The sequence below is a fragment of the Furipterus horrens genome, unplaced genomic scaffold (genome assembly GCF_987537825.1).
Source record: "Furipterus horrens unplaced genomic scaffold, mFurHor1.1.pri manual_scaffold_4, whole genome shotgun sequence".
Taxonomy (NCBI): domain Eukaryota; kingdom Metazoa; phylum Chordata; class Mammalia; order Chiroptera; family Furipteridae; genus Furipterus; species Furipterus horrens.
The window spans coordinates 12,157,131-12,174,171 of NW_028327174.1; the positions used below are offsets into that span (position 1 = coordinate 12,157,131).

The 17,041-nt window shown below is 48.0% G+C and overlaps 1 protein-coding gene across 1 annotated transcript in view; it reads right to left on the minus strand.

The window, feature by feature from the left end:
* The window catches only part of RFX4 (regulatory factor X4), a 133,706-nt gene that overhangs the window by 25,680 nt on the left and 90,985 nt on the right, over positions 1-17,041 (minus strand). Inside the window, exons 10-13 of the mRNA XM_090272568.1 lie at positions 16,692-16,750; positions 12,555-12,699; positions 8,320-8,414; positions 7,798-7,915 (exon numbers count right to left, since the gene is read on the minus strand). Coding sequence (XP_090128694.1) covers positions 7,798-7,915; positions 8,320-8,414; positions 12,555-12,699; positions 16,692-16,750 — 417 coding nt within the window. The remainder of the gene's footprint in view (positions 1-7,797; positions 7,916-8,319; positions 8,415-12,554; positions 12,700-16,691; positions 16,751-17,041) is intronic.

A 17,041-nucleotide genomic window follows, 5' to 3' on the forward strand; every position in this document is an offset into this window, starting at 1 on the left:
TGTTTTGATTATTCATTTTATTTTGTTCTTTAAATTCCACATCAATAGACCAATGGATAAAAAGTTATGGTACAGCCCTGGCTTGTGTGGCTCAGTTGGTTCTTCCCATAAACTGAGAGGTGGCGGGCTCAATTCCTGGTCAGGGCACATGCTTAGGTTGTGGGTTCGGTTCCTCGTCAGGGAGTGTGATGTTTCTCTCCCACATCAATGTTTCTCTCCCTCCCTTCCTTCCTCTCTCTCTAAAATCAATAAACATATCCTCGGGTGAGGATAAAAAAGAAGCTGTGATACATATACAGAACGGAATATTACTCAGCCATAAAAAAGAATTAAATCTTACCATTTGCAACAACAGGGATGGAGCTAGAGGGTCTTATGCTAAGTGAAGTAAGTCTGTGTCCCATTGTTAAAGATGGCCCAGCAAACATTTGTTTATCCAACGTTTGCTTTTTCAACTCCATATGATTTCCCTTCCTGCCCTCTGAAGTCTCAAACCACAACCGCCTTTCTCCTTAGCTCAGGATGGCATAGAAGCCTCAACTGCCTGATTTGTCCTTGGGCCCCATATTCTTATGTATATACACAGACACATACATATAATTATTTAAGTACATAATTAAATTTTGTTATTTTCTCCTGTCATTCTGTCTCATGTCAATCTGATTATTAGACCATCCAGAGATCCAAGAGGCAAAAGGGGAAATTTTTCCCTCTCCTACACTCTCCAGTTTGCTTATTTAGAGGCCTTATGAGACTTTGGCTTCGTTGTGATTCTGTCATCATCTTCACCACTATTATTGTCATTGGTGCAATAATGATCATCATCATGATCATCATCACACTTACCAATTATTGAGTGCTTACTAGGTGCCAAGAGCTCTACTAAGTACTTAACACAGGCCTCATCTTTACAACAAACTGTGAGATAGGTGGTATTATCCTCTCTTACAGGTGAGGAAATGAGTCTCTCCATCAGTAGGCAAGCAGGCATTTGCCTCAGTGTGGCCTGGCTCCCAAATCTGTTCCCTCTCCCCTACAGATCAGCTAGTCCAACCTCCTCACAGCAATAAGACCCTGATGGCATAAAGGGCTGGGTCCCTGGAAGGGCCATTTGAGTTGTGAGCTCTATGCACCATCACCTGCTCTCCAGGGAGCCGACCACAGGGCGCCAGGACAAAGGCCCCCATTCTGAACCTTCTATACATTCTTCCTCCAGCCCCAGGGGCTGCATCTGTTTTTCGACCCCGTTTGGGATTAAGCAAGGTTCAGGTTTTGCTGAGTCACCATGAGATGCAGCCTCCACAACTAAACTTTCCATCCACTTCCCCAGAATGGATCCTGGAACCACTGAGGAGGTACAGCATTGTGGGTAACTTCACAGGTGCTGGATCAAGCCGCCCAGGCGAGATCCAGCCCTGCCACTGAGTACCTGGGACCTTAGATGAGTTACTCTTTGTAAATGTTAAAAACAAATTCAGTTTTTTATTGAGCCCCTGCTCTGTGGCAGCCACTGTAACAACTATAGATTTACCGCTGCCATTAATCCTCATCACAACTGTATTAGTGATACTCTCCTTTTGCAAAGGAGGAAATCGAAGCTTACAGTGTTAGAGTGGTAATGTAATTGTCCAATGTCACACAGTTATTAAGTGGCAGAACTAGGACTTGAACCCATGACTGTATAATTCTGTAATTGCTCTTCAACGATTCTGCAATATGGCCCTCTAAAAAGGGGATAGTAAAACCTATGTCACAGAAATACTGTAATGAGAAAAAGTCCACACTAGGTGCTTAATAAATGGCGGCTGCTGTTTTATCTCTAAGGTCTCTTTTGCTTCTAATGTTCTAAGATCCTAGGACTCTTTTGTTCGTAGAGTCAAGGACGTCAAAAGATAGCATTAAATGCTTAAAAGGAAACTATCTCCAAAACGAAGAAGTATTTGTTATGTTGCTCTAAGTCAACAAGCATAGGAAGAAACATACTATGAAACAATGAATTAGAATGGAAAACTCTACATGATGAAAGTGGGTTTAGACTAGCACTTTGAACACAGGCAGGCGCCTTAGAAATCATCTATAGAACCTGCCTGCTTTCTGAGACAGGGAAACAAAGATATGATGAGTAGAGGAAATCTGCCCAGGACCGCACTATGAGAAAACGTCAGAGTTGGGCTTAGAGGCCAGCCCTGGGGGTGGGGGGTGGGGGGGGTAGCAGCGTGGTGTTCATCTGGGGCTTCAAGCTCTCTTCCGTAATGGCTCTGACCAGTTACCCAGTTAGTCTGATCACTTTCAATCATCTTTCAAACAGCAAGTTCGTAGAGCTCCTGCTTCCTGCCTACTACGGTGCTGGTGGCTCTGAGTACAAAGGAAACGTAACGCTTTCGTAGTCTCTGACTCCACAAAAGCTACCGTGTCCTTAGTAAGCAGAAATCAATCATTAAGATTATCGGGCAACACACAGTTCAGTGCCAGAGTGTCATGACCACGGGAGCAGCGCCAGGAGAGAACAGGAAAGTAGAGTGGAGCTACAGAAAGACGGGAGATGGGGGTGGGGGGTGGGGAGAACTGGACCAGGGAGAGGAAGAGAGAAACATCCAAGCGACAGACAAATGGGAGAAAGGCGATTGGAGCTAAAGTCCCCTGACGTATTTCTCTCTTTAGCACTTAGCACCGTTTGTTTTACTATACATCTAACTTACTTATTATTATCTAGTGCTTTTCTCCACTAGACTGTATGGCCTGTAGATGCAGGGATTTTTATCTGCTTTTTTTTTTCCCCTCTGCCCTATACCCAGTGTCCAGAAGGGTGCCAGGCACGCAGTAGAGGCTCCGTGAATACTTGTTAGAGGGATGGATCAAATGGGCAAGCACTGACCACTGAGCATATGCACTGTGCTAAGCTCTTTCAATTTTCCAACACCATGAAGAAGACATTATTACCTTCAATTAATACACAAGAAAACGAAAGTCCAGGGGATTTAAATAACTGGCCTAAAGTCACCGAGCTAGTGAGCATCAGAGCCTGTTATGAACAAAGATACTAGGACAGAGACAAAAGGCGATTTGTCGTTTTTCTGTTCTTGTTATATGGTAACATAATTAATTGCATGTTATGGAATCAAAGCATTTCTTTTCTTCTTGTGAAAAATTTCGAACATATCAAAATGTATAGAGAATTTAAAAATGACCACCGGTGTGCTCACCACCTGGCTTTGTTTACTATTCCGAGACCTAAGCCTGCTTTAACTATTCCTTTAGCTATTCTCTGCCCACCACCCCATGTTGTATTGTTTCCTAGAATTGGGTTTTATCTTTTTTAAACACATAAAAATTAGTTTTCAAACGAGAATCAATAGTTAATTGAATTTGTTTACCTATTTTAAAATTTCTCTCATCTTAAAATGGGGGCCCTCAACTACTCTGACATTTCTTCCAGTGGGAATTTGGGGGCTACACACCCCCTTTGGTCTTGGTCAGCCTGTGACTGTTCTGACCAACAGTGTGGGGAAGCGACCCTTTCTAACGCCTCAGGTTGGGTCACAAAGGGCAGTGTGGCTTCCTCCTTAGAATGCTTACGTGTGGAGACCTGAGCTCGTCATATGAGAAGGGTAACCATTCAGAAACCACCATTGTGCGAGGAACTAAGCCACATGGAAGGGCCAGGTGAAGGCACCTTGCTCCGCACCCAGCTCAGGCACCAGACCCGTGGGTGAGGAAGCCTCCAGCTGGTGATTCACTGCTAGCTTCTGGGCCTTCCCACCCAGGGTCCCAGACATCACAGAGCAGAGCAAAGCCACCCCTGCTGCGCCCTGTCCAGACTCCCGACCCACACAACCCATGAGCATAATAATGAAATGATTGTTTTAAGCCACTAAGCTTTAGGGTAAGTTGTTACACAGCAAAAATAACTAGAACGGTGTTGTTTCTTATATTCCAGACCCTCACTGTGGCTTTATTTTCCCTCTTGCCGAAATGCATCCTTTAATAAGTTTTTTTTTTAAGTGAAGTTCTATGGGCACCAAGTCTCTTATCTTTGTTTAACTGAATCAGTCTCTACTTTGCCCTCACTCTTGAATTATGGTTGGCAGTTCTTTGTTCTCAACACTTAACGCATGGCGTACGGGTGGCGAGAATTCTAGTCATTTCTAAAAGGCATTTAAATTCCCTGGTACGCAACTTGTTAAAAGATACTGTTCTGTTGTCTTCTGGTACCATTTATGACTCATGATAGTCTAATTATTGTTCTTTTTTCTCATAGCTTTAAATTTTTAAAAAAATCCATCAATATGGATTCTTTAAAAACCATCAATGAGGATTAAATAAATGTGTCCAGTCTTTTTGTCTGTGCATCTGAGCCCGGTTATCTGTCTTAATTGTGGCCCTGAAAAAGGATGGGTTTGGCAGTCAGGCAGATCTGATTGCGCAACAGAGCACTACCACCTGCCCTATTAATCCTGGGCAAGAAAATTCTCTATGCTCTCTTTCCATCCCTGTAAAAAAGGTACCTACTATCTGCCTTGCAGAGTTCATGTGAGAATGAAATGGGAGTCTGTGCTTCCTAAGCGTTTGTTAAATTGATTGTCATTGTCCTGCCTTTGCTTCATGTTCTGTCACACTGAGGGCAGGAAGCGGGGACCTCGTAGCTGGTTGTAGGAATTAAATCAGAAAGTGCTTAATATCACGTGTCATGTATGCTAGGCTCCCAGTAACTGGTACTTTGTTTTTATTAGCCATACCTCAGTGGTGGAGAAAGCGACAAGGGGCAGTGTGGCAGTGCGGCTCAGCAGAGGGAGCCGGGGACCTAGCGGAGCAGAGATTCCAGGGGGAGCGCCACTCCTTTTGCTGTGTGTCCACAGGCAAATCCGCCCTCTCTGGGTCCCCGCTTCCTCTCCTGCAAACAGGGGAAGCGGTATCTGCCTTCTAGCGCTTGGTGGAGACCCGGGTGACACTTCTAACGTTAAGATGCTGCAGTTTGGCAGGTTTTGGGTAAGAGAGCCAGGCCAGGACAGAGAAGCAGTCTGGAAGGCTCAAGTCAGGGCCACTTGGTCTCGTAGCTGCTCCCTGACAGAACCACTCCAAGGGGCCTCCGGCCTTGCCCGAGTGAGTGAACTTTGGTGCTAGGCCAGCAAACAAGCATGTAAAAAAGTGAAGCCTGGGGAATGATGTGTGTAGTCCTGCTCCCTTGGCCATCAAACCCAGGGTTGCTTTCAAACCATTATGTATAAGCTGAAGTACTTCTGGGAACTCCTGCTGCCTTCCAGATATTCCTGTGAAATCAGGGGCAACCGAGGGAAACCCAGAGCGAAAGGGCAAAGGCACCTGCACTGACCGGGGATCCGGGGTCCTCAGAACTAAAATCAGAGCGGGCAACTGAAATGATATCTCTTTTTAAAATGAAAACCCTCATTTCCTCAGCTCTACCAGGACTAGAAGTGCGCTGCCTGCTAGCCTACCTTGGCTGACTAATTTTGCTAGAAACTGCTGCTTGCAGCAGAGAGAGAAAGCCTGGCTACTTTAGTTCACAGCACAGGCTCCTTCGGGGAAAAGGAATGAGGGAGAAAAGAGTGAAAAGGAATTAAGGCGAAGAAAGGAGTCAACTGCCTTTGAAAGAACTGTTCTGGGAAGAGGTGACAGAGTCCCCCACGGGATCACTGTCATATTCCACACAATCATTGTGACGGTCAGCCTGCTACACGGACACACAAACTCGGCGCCCCTCACCATGCCAGGGAGTGGTGAGAGATGGAGCTGGCCCCTTCGGCTGGGGGAGGGGGCAGGGAACAGAGGGCTCTTTTTCCTAATTAGCTGTTTTTATACAGCAAACGCATGACCCAAACACAGCCACCAGCTGTGTCTTTGACACATATAGGCAGAAAGGGGGAGCTGGGCTTTTGTCTGATGCAAATTCTTTCAACTTGCCTGTCACCCCAAGCTGCAAAACCCTACAATGAGTTGGATGAGTGGGACCGCATCAGATAGTTTGCAAAATGGACTTGGAAACAGGTATTTCAACCCATTTAGGGTCTAAAAATACTGCAAAAGTGATACTGGGTTGCTGTCTTTCTTTCCGAATTTCTAAAAGGTTTGTGATCGTTTTTGCCATTTGCCTGAGTTTCCAGTATATCCTAAATTATATGTGGTTCAAAAAGAGATAAACACATTTTTAGGAACAATATTCCTTAGTAAGACATTCAGCCCATTCATAAAACCCTAATTTTTCTATTGTCCAAACTGCCTTTCTCAGCTTGACTGTTAACTTAGTGAAAAGGAATGAATTTCAAAGAATACTGAAGTGAATTACTTTCCCGGTGTAAAGAAGGGTACTTGATAACATACAGAGTCAGCTTAAGAATCAGCAAATTGATTGAAATAAAAGATAACATAAGGAAAAGAGGCTTGCTTCGCGGGTGTGTATATGTGTGTGATATTGTTGAGCCTCTGATTTGGAAACAATGAAAAAAAATCTCAAATATCTGTCCACCATGCGCTTAACTGAAGGCAGTTACGCACGAATGAGTTTCCCAGAGCCAGAGGTAACATGTGCGAACACCAACAACGCTGAACTGGCAGCCAGCAGAATGCCACGCCTGGCGGCCCTGCCCAGGTAGCGGCCAGCAGAGCCTCCCCTCCCCCCGCACAGCCCAAGGAGACTGGCCATCTGTAGCCATGGTGCGGGCAGGTTCAGGGACCTTCCCCATGCTCAGAGTAAAGAAATCCACTACCAAATGCGGCTCCAATTGGGTAAACACTGTCTTTCATGGACGGAGCTGTTTAGAAAAACTAGCGCCTTCTTTGTTTCCCCACATATTCACTTGGTTGTATAGCACAACTGGAGAACGGTGACAAGGCCATACAAAGCTGGATGGAAAAGTGGGCAAATTAAACCCCAAGCAGACCCCAGAGCTGATTGGCTTAATTGGAGATAATGAGAAACAAAACCACATCTCTACTTGCAAAGTAAAATAGAGAGCTGAAGCAATTACCCAGAAAATTTACCAACAGCCCTTTGCTGAAATGCCCACAAAACTGAGGCCAAAGCGGTTTGAGGTTTCCAGTGTCTGGATAATGCTTTTAAGTTCCACCTCACTTTGCTAATGAAGACCTGGACTCAACGCATCCTCCATTCTTTCCAAGGAAAAACAGAAAACTGTGTCGCACAAGGTGTGACAGCAGTCACCCCAAGTCGGTGATTAGGCCCCTGCCCGCAGAGACTGTCATAAGCACCACGGGGCCGATTTCAGGTCCCTGCACGCTGGAACACAGTAGCTAAGGACTTGGGGTACAGAGGTCTTCTGGGAAATGAATGAGAAGTCCTCTCCCAGGGATCAGACAGGGGCACTTTCTTAAAGAAAACTTTAGACAGTCTACCCACGGCTGGAGCGCCCATCAGGCCATTTGCAAATGTGCAAACTCAGAGGCTTCCTTCTGTGCCCAGTCTTGGGAAGGGCACATGATGGAATCCTGCAAAACAGGCCCGTGGAAGCAGCAATCTCTGGGGACAGCTGGCAAAAGGGGAGTTCAGCCACTGCCATCTATTTCTTTCTAAAGTCACATGCTGCCCATGTGCGGATTTCTCCTTTTCAGGTTTGTATACTTCACCTTGAATACTTCACAGTGTCGTCCTTCTCCCTGAAAGTTCTAAGAATATGGGACTCCAGAACAGATATATTTCATGGTAATGTCCTCATGGTCTCTGAGACAGCAAGTAAGACCGTGGCTGACTCAGAGAGGTGACCTCAATGCACATAGCCGAGAGAAAAAAGTGTTGGGGTGTGGGGAGGGCTGGGGCAGCCTTACCAAAGCTGGGGGCACTGTGCAAGGTCATGTCCCGGATCACCCTTGTGCCAAAACAGGACCACATCAAGAGGAACTGCTGGGCCACTTTCCTTAAGGACCCCTGTCTCTTCGCAGCCACCTGCAAGAAAGGGAATGACATTAACAATGGTGGACCTGACCTTTCATTTATTGCTGTCTTTGGAAGTTGACAGGAAAGCTTATGTAAGGTCTCCAGATTCAAAGTATCGAGCAATGGTTTTCATCTTTGTTTTTATCAGGGAGAAAATACGCTTTAAAAAATGAAATCTTTTGTAAAGGCCCAATGCACATAACAGATAAAAGAGATGCTGACCAGGCTGAATCAGGGGAGGGAGACTCAGAGTACAGCCTCTTATGGCCCGTCCCCTCCTGAGAGGCCCCACCTCACAACCCTGGGGCTCCATGGCCGCTGGGGAACATTCAGGGGCTCACAGTGGGGCGCTGTGCTACCCCAGTGTCACAAAGGTGGGCGATGGGCTGCCCCTCCCGCTCCCGCCTACTGACCTTCACAACACATCGGTCCACCATGGTGTCCAGCCACTCGATGTAGGACTCGATCGGAGACTGCTCCTCCAGCAGGTGGTCAAACTCCTGATACACTGCCAAACAAAGGAGAGCCCCGCCATCACCGCACTGCGTGCAAGCAGAGATGCATCTTTAAAAGAACAGAGGGACAGAACTGACTAAACTGTAACTCCAAAGCCTTAGCAGCGCATTCGAAGCTTTAGGAAACATGCCCCAGCTTACCTTTCCAGGCTCACCTTCCTTGCCTATGGACACCTTAACCCATGGCCACCCTGTATTCCTTGTCGTTCTCCCAAGTCCTGCTTTTCTTGGGCACTTCCCTCTGCTTGGACTCTGGTTCTTAATGGCCCAGCCAAAATGACCCTTCTGTGAGGTCCTGTCTACCCTCCTCCTGCCTCCTGCCAGCAGAACCGATCACTCCCCTTCTGTACTTTCATTGCATATTATCTTCCATATTCTGCCTTCATTACATCGCTCATAATACTGTGTTATAGTTTGTGTGTGTGTGCGCATGTGTCCCGCCTGCTCTGTCTGCTCTTTTTATTAGCTGGTGTGTGACCTGCGATGCAGCTGTTATCCATGGCATGCTGGCCTGTGGGAGTGGACAGACACAGAGTGGCTGTCTTGCTCTCTGCCCGTGGAAGGGCACATTGGATAACGCAAGTGTTTCTAAACCACAACTACATTGGACAGTAGCCTAACCAGCTTCTCGATGCTCAGCTTAAGTAGCACTGAGTAGTACTTAAGTAGGAGATGCTTAATAAATATTTGTGGAATGAAGGAAACAATCTCTGTGCCCTCAGTTTTTGCACTAGTAAAACGCAGATAACTGTACCACTTTACAGCCTCCGTTCAGCTGTATGTCAGATAACTGAATCGGGAAGTGCTTTGTAAATCAGTGGAGCACCATGGAAAATAGAAACACCTCTGTGGCAGTCTCCAATTTGAAACATCTCTTTTCATTACATTTTTTTGTGTGTTTTTGTATGTGGAGCTCAATAAATTCAACCACAATTCAAGACCCACACGTGTCTATAGTTTTTATCTGTCTGAGCAGTTTTTTTTTTAATTTTCCCATTTCCCTGGAATGGCCCAGTTGTCCTGCTTCACTTAGTTGATAGCTGCTCCAGGAGGTCAGCTTCCAGGACCGCCAGAAGGTCCTCACACTGCAGAAGGGGAAGGGGCTTTAAAAGTCCATTTACTTGATCTGCCTCGTTTGCCAGATGAGGAAGCCAGGCCTTAATGAGATGAAATGATCCACTCACACTCAGAGGGTGAGCGAGTGGCAGAGCAGGGACTGGAGCCCAGGTCTCTGAGTCTCTCCTTGGTTGGTGTCCATTCACTCTGTGACACCGTCTGTGTATCTGAGCAAACGCACTCCAATCAGTGATGATGATGGTGGTGGTAGCGGCAACGAAAATGCTAACTGCTACCAATAATGTGGTGCTTGCCGCGTGCCAGGCATTCTTCCAAATGCTTTACGTGGACACACTCACGAACCTTAGCCAATGCCCTGAATGTGAATATCATGAGATCGGGCCCTAGAACAGTGCATGGTGGGTAGTAGTTGCTCAAGTGCTTTTGTGGGCTCCATTGTTTGCTGAATGAATGAATGAGCCACCCACGGAGGTATTTACTGTCAGCACTACCCACTTTACACAAGAGGAAACAGAGGCACTATGAAATGAGTAACTTTCCAAAGGTGGCAGAGCTAGTGAACGGCAGGGGCAAGTTTAAAACATGGCCTGGCTCGAGCGCTTGCCTTTGAACCACTTCATGTCCCAGCACTGCCCTGTGTCCTGGGCAAGGGCACACACTGTCCCACCTCAGCCCTCTGCATTATCCCCAGTTCACAGATTAGGAAGCCATGGCACGGCTCAGCACACGGGAGCCAGGGTTTGCATCCCAGCCCCCTGCCCTCCCCACAGCACCACTTACCCCAGCTCACCAGCTCACTCAAGTCCCAGCCTGCACTTTTTTGCTTAAGGTAAGCAGAGCATTCCTAGCGACACCCTAAAGCAGGAACCTGCAGACCTGTCACCTGGTTGTAAGGAACGGACAGTGAACCACGCAGCTGCACCTGGGCCTGCTCACACTGACCTTTGATCCGGCTCCCTGTGTTCAGGGACTTACGCCCCAGCTGCCTGCGAGGGGCAGTGATGACACCCCCATGCCAGGCCATCTGCCTTCGCGCCTGGCGTCCTACCTCTGTCCCCCTCTTCCTGGAACTGCATCACATAGTGTGTCCTCTTTGGTAAGATGTGACACATTTGTACATTACTTGTTCAACTTCTAATTTGCCATTAGCCCTATGCCCCCTGTGGGAAGGGCATTGTCCATCTTACTTGTCTAGCATGGGGCCTGACCCGGGGTGGGCACTCAGTGAGCACCCGCTGGGCTGAACTGAACGCACCAGCCCTGCCCTCTAGAAGGACACGCCACACCCTTAAAGGGCACCGTTCCACCTCACGCCTCAGAGAGCTGGAAGAGCAAGCCCGCCAGGCTCTTGATTGGAGAGATGGCCATGGCGAAGGCTAGGCCTGGCCGGTCCCTAAAGCAAGCGATGGTGATTGCACTTTTCCCCATGAGTCTGGGTCACGCATCCCTTCCCCACAAAAGGTGCTGAGGGGAAAAGAGCACTGAGAATAATGCTTCTGGGAATGGTTAGCAGGACGAGGAAGTCGGGTGCTTTTGGTTCCCACGCATCTGTTTGGTCCCAAACAGACATGACGGGCACCTCCCCAATGCCTGCCCCAGGCTGAGGCCCTGGGGACACAGTCATCAGAGCCACAGCCTGTGTTTTGGGTGCTCACAGCCATGCTTGCCATTGGCCCTCCAGTGGGCAGTCGGGAAAAGCAGAGAGGAAGTGTGATTGGAACAATTCCGGAAGATTCCGGAACCTCTGAGACATGCCCACATCTCGTTCTTTTTTGTCTCCTCTGCAGAGTGACAGGCTAGCACCTGGTGGGAAAGCTGAGATGGGACTTGGGTCCAAGGTGCAGCTCTGCCACCTTGGTTAAGATTCACCAGCTCTCCGAGGCTGGGTTTTCACATGGGTGAGACTGGGACGATAGAGCATCTTCTTTGTGGGGCTGACATGGAGACTGAGGTCGTGCATACAGAGGGTCTGAGAGGACCTGCTGGAGGGCAGGCAGCCTGCGGCTGAGTGATTATTCTATCTCTGGAATTCCTAGCTGGAGAGCGGGCTCGGGGCTGCAGAGAGAGAGAACGAAGTGCTTGAGAGGAGGACTGGGGTCAATGAGGAGAAAAGCCCCAAGGAAGGCCCATAGGGCCCGTGCTTTTGAAAAGCTTTCAGAGTGGGGGAAAGGCCTCTGACAGGAACAGCAGAGAACTTTGTTTATAAACTCCACATGCTTAGGCAGGCTAAGAAAGACAGTTTTTCCTTTACATCAATGTAGCAGCCACAAACTGGAAATCTGAGGGCCTGGGGCTCTCAGAAGAATAGGCCCCACTTCTCCAGGGTGCAGCCAGTCCGCAGGGTCTTGCATGACATCACTATCAGGATCTTGCCCTCTCTCCCCAGAGGCGTGAGAGAGGCAGGCTGAGCAAAGTAAGGAAGTCGCGAGGACCCTGACCCAGGGTCCCCAGGCTGCGGGTGCCCTGAGCAGCAGGCCGTCATGGGCACTTGAGGAAGAGCAGGGCGTGCTCCTGATGGTGGTGGTGTCCTCTGGCCCTCTCATGTCCCCTACTGCTGAGGACCACCTGACCACATCAGGACAACATCTGCAGCAGTGCTCCTGCAGCCTTGGTCCACGGGAACATGAACATATGTTCACAGAAATGAAATCACCACCTGTCCCCTCCTTAAACGTTTCAGGTGATCACAAGGCTCCACCTGCCAGTAGGTGGGTCACCTCACCTGAGGCTCACTGAGCCCCAGGCAGCCCCCCGCCTCAGCCGAGCTGAGGCTGACAAACATGGAGAGAGGCAACAAGCTCTGTGAGGCTCGCTCCATGAGGATGTGTGCTGCCCGCCACACCAAGACCCGCTTCCCAGCAACACGGACACGTGGCCTCTGAAAGCAATCAGCCCTCCCATCTGGGCCCACCCACAGAACAGGAACTAGACGAGAGGGAGAGGTCCTAGGGGAAAGGACAGGGTGGGAATGCCACCATTATCTCCCGAGATACTTGCTCTCTTTGTAAAAAAAAAAAAAAAAAATCAAAGACACAGCCCCAGGTGGGACCTCTTACGCTGGATGATGAGTTTGCGATGTTCCTCGCGCGAGTCCTCCATGGTGTACAGGGTCTGCTTGGTGATGCTACTGAGGTCCACGTTCCTCCAGTCCTCCAGCATCTGGAATGTGATGTCCGCACTGTGGATCACCGTCCGGGATGCCTGGAATCCAGCCCAACCAACTCGTTAGCTCATGGCTGGTCAGGTGAAAAAACCCCTTCCCTTTATGTCCTTTGAGCCTTTTTAATGAATCTGCCAATGGTATTTTGCAAACTACTCTGAAATTCAGGAAAACTCGATTTTAGGAAGGAAGTAGCTGAGTCCGTAGCTCAGATCTGTACACTGTTTTCTCTCGTGGCTCTCACACACCTACCTCCCTTGCGCTATGAAAAAATGGCCTCCAGGTGGCCGGGCCAGCCCCGACCCTGCTGTTCCCAGCCCCTGCGGTCTCGGTCCCGTGGAGAAAGGGATGAAGCCCAGAGACCTGTCAGCTTTCTGATGTAAGCCTGTGGACGGGAGCTCTGTGCTTAATAACCTCTATGTCTCCAGCGCCTGGGACGTGACATTCCAGACCTAGGAGTGGTCCTGCTGCCCTGGGCCTGGGAGAGCTTTAACCCCAGGAATTTTACAGTGTGCATTTTTCCAATTAAATGCGTGCTGAAGCAGTCTGCAGTCTCGCTTTCTGTTTCTGCTTGTTTTTCATGTAACCGTGATGATGGAAACAAATATAAATATAATTGAAATGTAATTGAAATTACACCTTAAGACTCGGTAGTTTATCCGTGTGTGTCACGTGTGTTTACATTGTAGCTGCCTCAGCAAACCCTCGTTAGTGGAACTTAAATTTGCCAGTTGAAACAACACTTGGAACAACAATACTTGGAACCAACGACTTGGAAAAACATTGATAAAAGCAAAGAAAAATATTTCCAGAATCATTTCCTTTACTTGCATGTTTTCAAAGAAGTCTTTAATAAAATGGAAAAAATAAAAGATTTCAAAAGCACATGGACATTAAATGTCTCCTAATGCTTGTGCATTTCTAGGCAAAGGTAAATACTGATGATGCCTTTTACACCCAGACTATCTGAACACAAGACCATCTTGCTGAAATCGTTGGAGAACTCTTGGAAGGGCACAGAGGCCTAGACTATACAAGCAGGTGAATCGGGTCAGTCTCTAATGATAATGAAAACAAATGTAAAAGTCTGGGATCCTGGATTCAAATAACCTAGTTCAAATCCTGGCCTTGCTGCTGACCAGCTGATTGACTTGGCTCAGGCAAGTAGAATAACCTGTCTCTGATCTATAAAATGGACATGTAATAGAACCTGTCCCTTTCGGAAGGATGCTGTTGACAATTTCTTATGATTATGTTTAAAGAGGGCATAGTTCAAGGAGTAAGAGCTCAATAAAAGAGGCAACTGCTATCCAGGTTGTTCTCTTTGTGGTAACCGCAAGGGCACCTCAGGGCCTTTGCACATGGTGTTCCTGCCGGCTGGAACGCTCTTCTCTCCCTTGCCCTTCCCGGCAACCCTTCCCTCCTGTACGCTCCAGCATCAATGTCGCTCCCACGGAGAGGCCTCCTCTGATCACTTTCTTTAACTAGGACCAGTAGGCTCTACTTCCATCGTGTTTCCTTCATAACATTTAGCCGCTTTCCATTATTTTTTATTTACTTTTTTTCTGCTGGGAGCAAATACCACTAAGCAGACATAGTATCTGGCACACAGTAGGCACTCAAAAGATTTTGTGGGCTGAATGGCTGCGATGTGAATGCTAAGTTGCTTGCTTAGTGTATCCAAAAGGGCCGGAATATTTAGCTCTTGGGTTTAATTATTTGGAGGTGAGTTTTTGGCTATGTAGCTGGTTAGTCTGACTTGTCTTATGTGTGTTTAGGATACTAAGATGTACCATGAAATGTTCTTAGCATAAACCCCAGTCCTCTGGTTGCTCCAGGAATGTGTATGGTAGTTGTCCAGGGAAGAATGGAAGGGTCGGTCGGCAGTCGGCAGCCGTCCGTCTCGAGAGACGATGGTGTAGCTTCTTAAGAGTCTATCTGCACCGCCAAGAATGGCTGTGCAGTCCGACTCGGGAGTGACACGGTATCTGTCTCCTCCCGTGTTGTATCGACATCTTGTGATGACGCTGGAGTGTCCTCTCCAGTGAAGCTGAAGCTACAGAGCCTGGGCAGGGTGATATGGAGGGTCTGCTGTTGCCCATGCAGCAGACCCCCCCCCTCTTCGCAGCTGAAGGGTCCAAGGGAAAGACGGAGTCAATACAGCCTGGCTTCAGGTGCGCCGCAGGAGTTGCCGGTGTTGACTACAACGTCAAACCGCCTTAGGGACTCCGGCTCCGGATTTCCTGTCGGGGTTTACTCCCTTAGCCTTTCCCCTGAAGAGGTATGCCGCAAGGCAGCGGAGGTTTTTTGGAGTCAGAGTTTTCCTTCTCTGAATGGAAGGGTAGTGCTTGATGATGTTACATACTGTCCACATGGAAAGTGGAGAGGCACTGTGTGTGTGTGTGTGTGTGTGTGTGTGTGTGTGTGTGTGTGTGTGCACGTGCACAGGCTGAGTGTGAGTGCTTTTACCTACCTGTGCATTGAAGGGTCAAAGGCTTTCCTAAACTTTCTGAGCCCCGAGGTACACACCAAAACCACAGCCAGTTCCCTGACGTGACCCAAGCACACACCCTTGGGAAATCTGGCAGTGTTTCTTTCATTTGCCAATATTAGTTTTCTTCACTGAATCCCATTCATCTGTCAGAACAACACCCAGGTGTGGCCTCTGTGCCTGCCTGCAGGAACGTGGAAGGGCTTCCCTCTGGTCTCCACATCACTCTCTGTGTTGTGTAAGCCGGGAGCAGAGCGGGAGCAGTGAGGGGTGTGGGTGCGGTTTTATACTTTCTGGTTCCTGGCCTGCAGCCTGCCTCAGGCCACTCTTAACTAGAAACCCCTCCCTCCCCCCTTGACCTTCAATAGATGGCACCGACCCAGAACTGGGACTATAGGGAGAGGTTGCAAACACAGACATGTAAGGCAGGCAGGCAGGTGACACACCTGAGTGAGGTGGGGAGAGGCAGACAGTGCCCACTGCAGAGGAGCTCAGCTCACCTAGCTGATCGCTGCCCGGGGAAGCGCAGTTTGGGGGTTACCAGCTCTTAAACATCTTTTACAGAAAATCTAGGTGTCCAGCTGTCATCTCTAAGTTTCAGTGGTTAGTGACTAAGTGAAGAACATTTTTCTGAACACGTACAAATCAAACAAAAATACGCTCACACATCCGAGGGCCAGATTTGACCTATAGCCACCAGTTTGCTCCCTCTTCTTTTAGAGCATTAATATTTAATGAATATTAATGGGAAGACTTAGAGTCCCTCCCTGAAGGTGCAAAATTAATAGAAATGCAAAGCTTTATGCCATCAAGTTGTAAGTCTAGAGTTATAGTGGAATCATCTACTTTTTACTGTATTCCACTTCTGTTATTTTTGAACTTTTTAAATGGTAAGCATATTGTCACTTCTGTGCTAAAAAGAACAGAAATCTAGAAAAATAAATAAGATTGGCTAAGTATTTAATACGCTTCGCAGCTTTGAACTCTTCTGGATGACACGGAAGCCACAGACAAACTGTCCTCTCTATCTGCTTGAGTCACTGATTTCAGCGTTTGCAGCCAGGCGTGCTGTGTCCCTGGCTACGTGAGGCCGGGTCCGGAGACATTCCTGGTTGTCCCAGTCCAGGTGGTGCTTGCGGGTGGGTGGCACTACTGGCATCTGGTGGGTCGAGGCCAGGGATGCTACTAAACATCTCAGTGAGCAAAGCAACTCCTCACGACAAAGAAAAATCCAGCCCTAAATGTCACCAGTGGCCGAGAAACCCCAGTTTACGTAAGGGAAACACAAACTTGAGAACCTACAACAGGTACAGGGGCAACTGATGTCAGAAGGTGTTTTGTATGCCTGGTGGGGCTATTTAGTGGTTGGCTAATGTTTTTGTTCCTCGTCTGTAGAAATGGAAGATAACACTAAGAGTGTACTGTCGCTCCACCTCCGCCCCTTCCCTTCCCCTCCCCCTCGGGGAGCTGCTCTGTGGATCTGCCCTGCGGGTAGCGTTAGCGTCTCAGGAGTAGTCAGGGCACACGACACAGGACACGTACCTGGCAAAGGTGATTTAGTGACGTTTGCCGTCTCAGAATTTGGGAAAACCTTCTCGACACTGAAAGAAAAAAATAAATTCGTTTAAACTCTTTGCAGGCGCTATGGTCCTACTTTGGATTTTCCAGGGGCAGGTTTCAAAAAGTAACTTTCCTATTTACCTAAATTTGCCTCATTGTCCAACCTCGTTTTAAGCGCCCACCGGTAAAACCCAGCTTTTGATTCTTTGTTTTCCCACTTGGACAACTATTTCCTAGAACGGTGATATTTGGGGCATATATTTCAAAGTCACACTAGCAGGTGTGAGAAACTGCTGTCAGTCAGCCGTGAGTAAAAGCAATTATTTACTTGT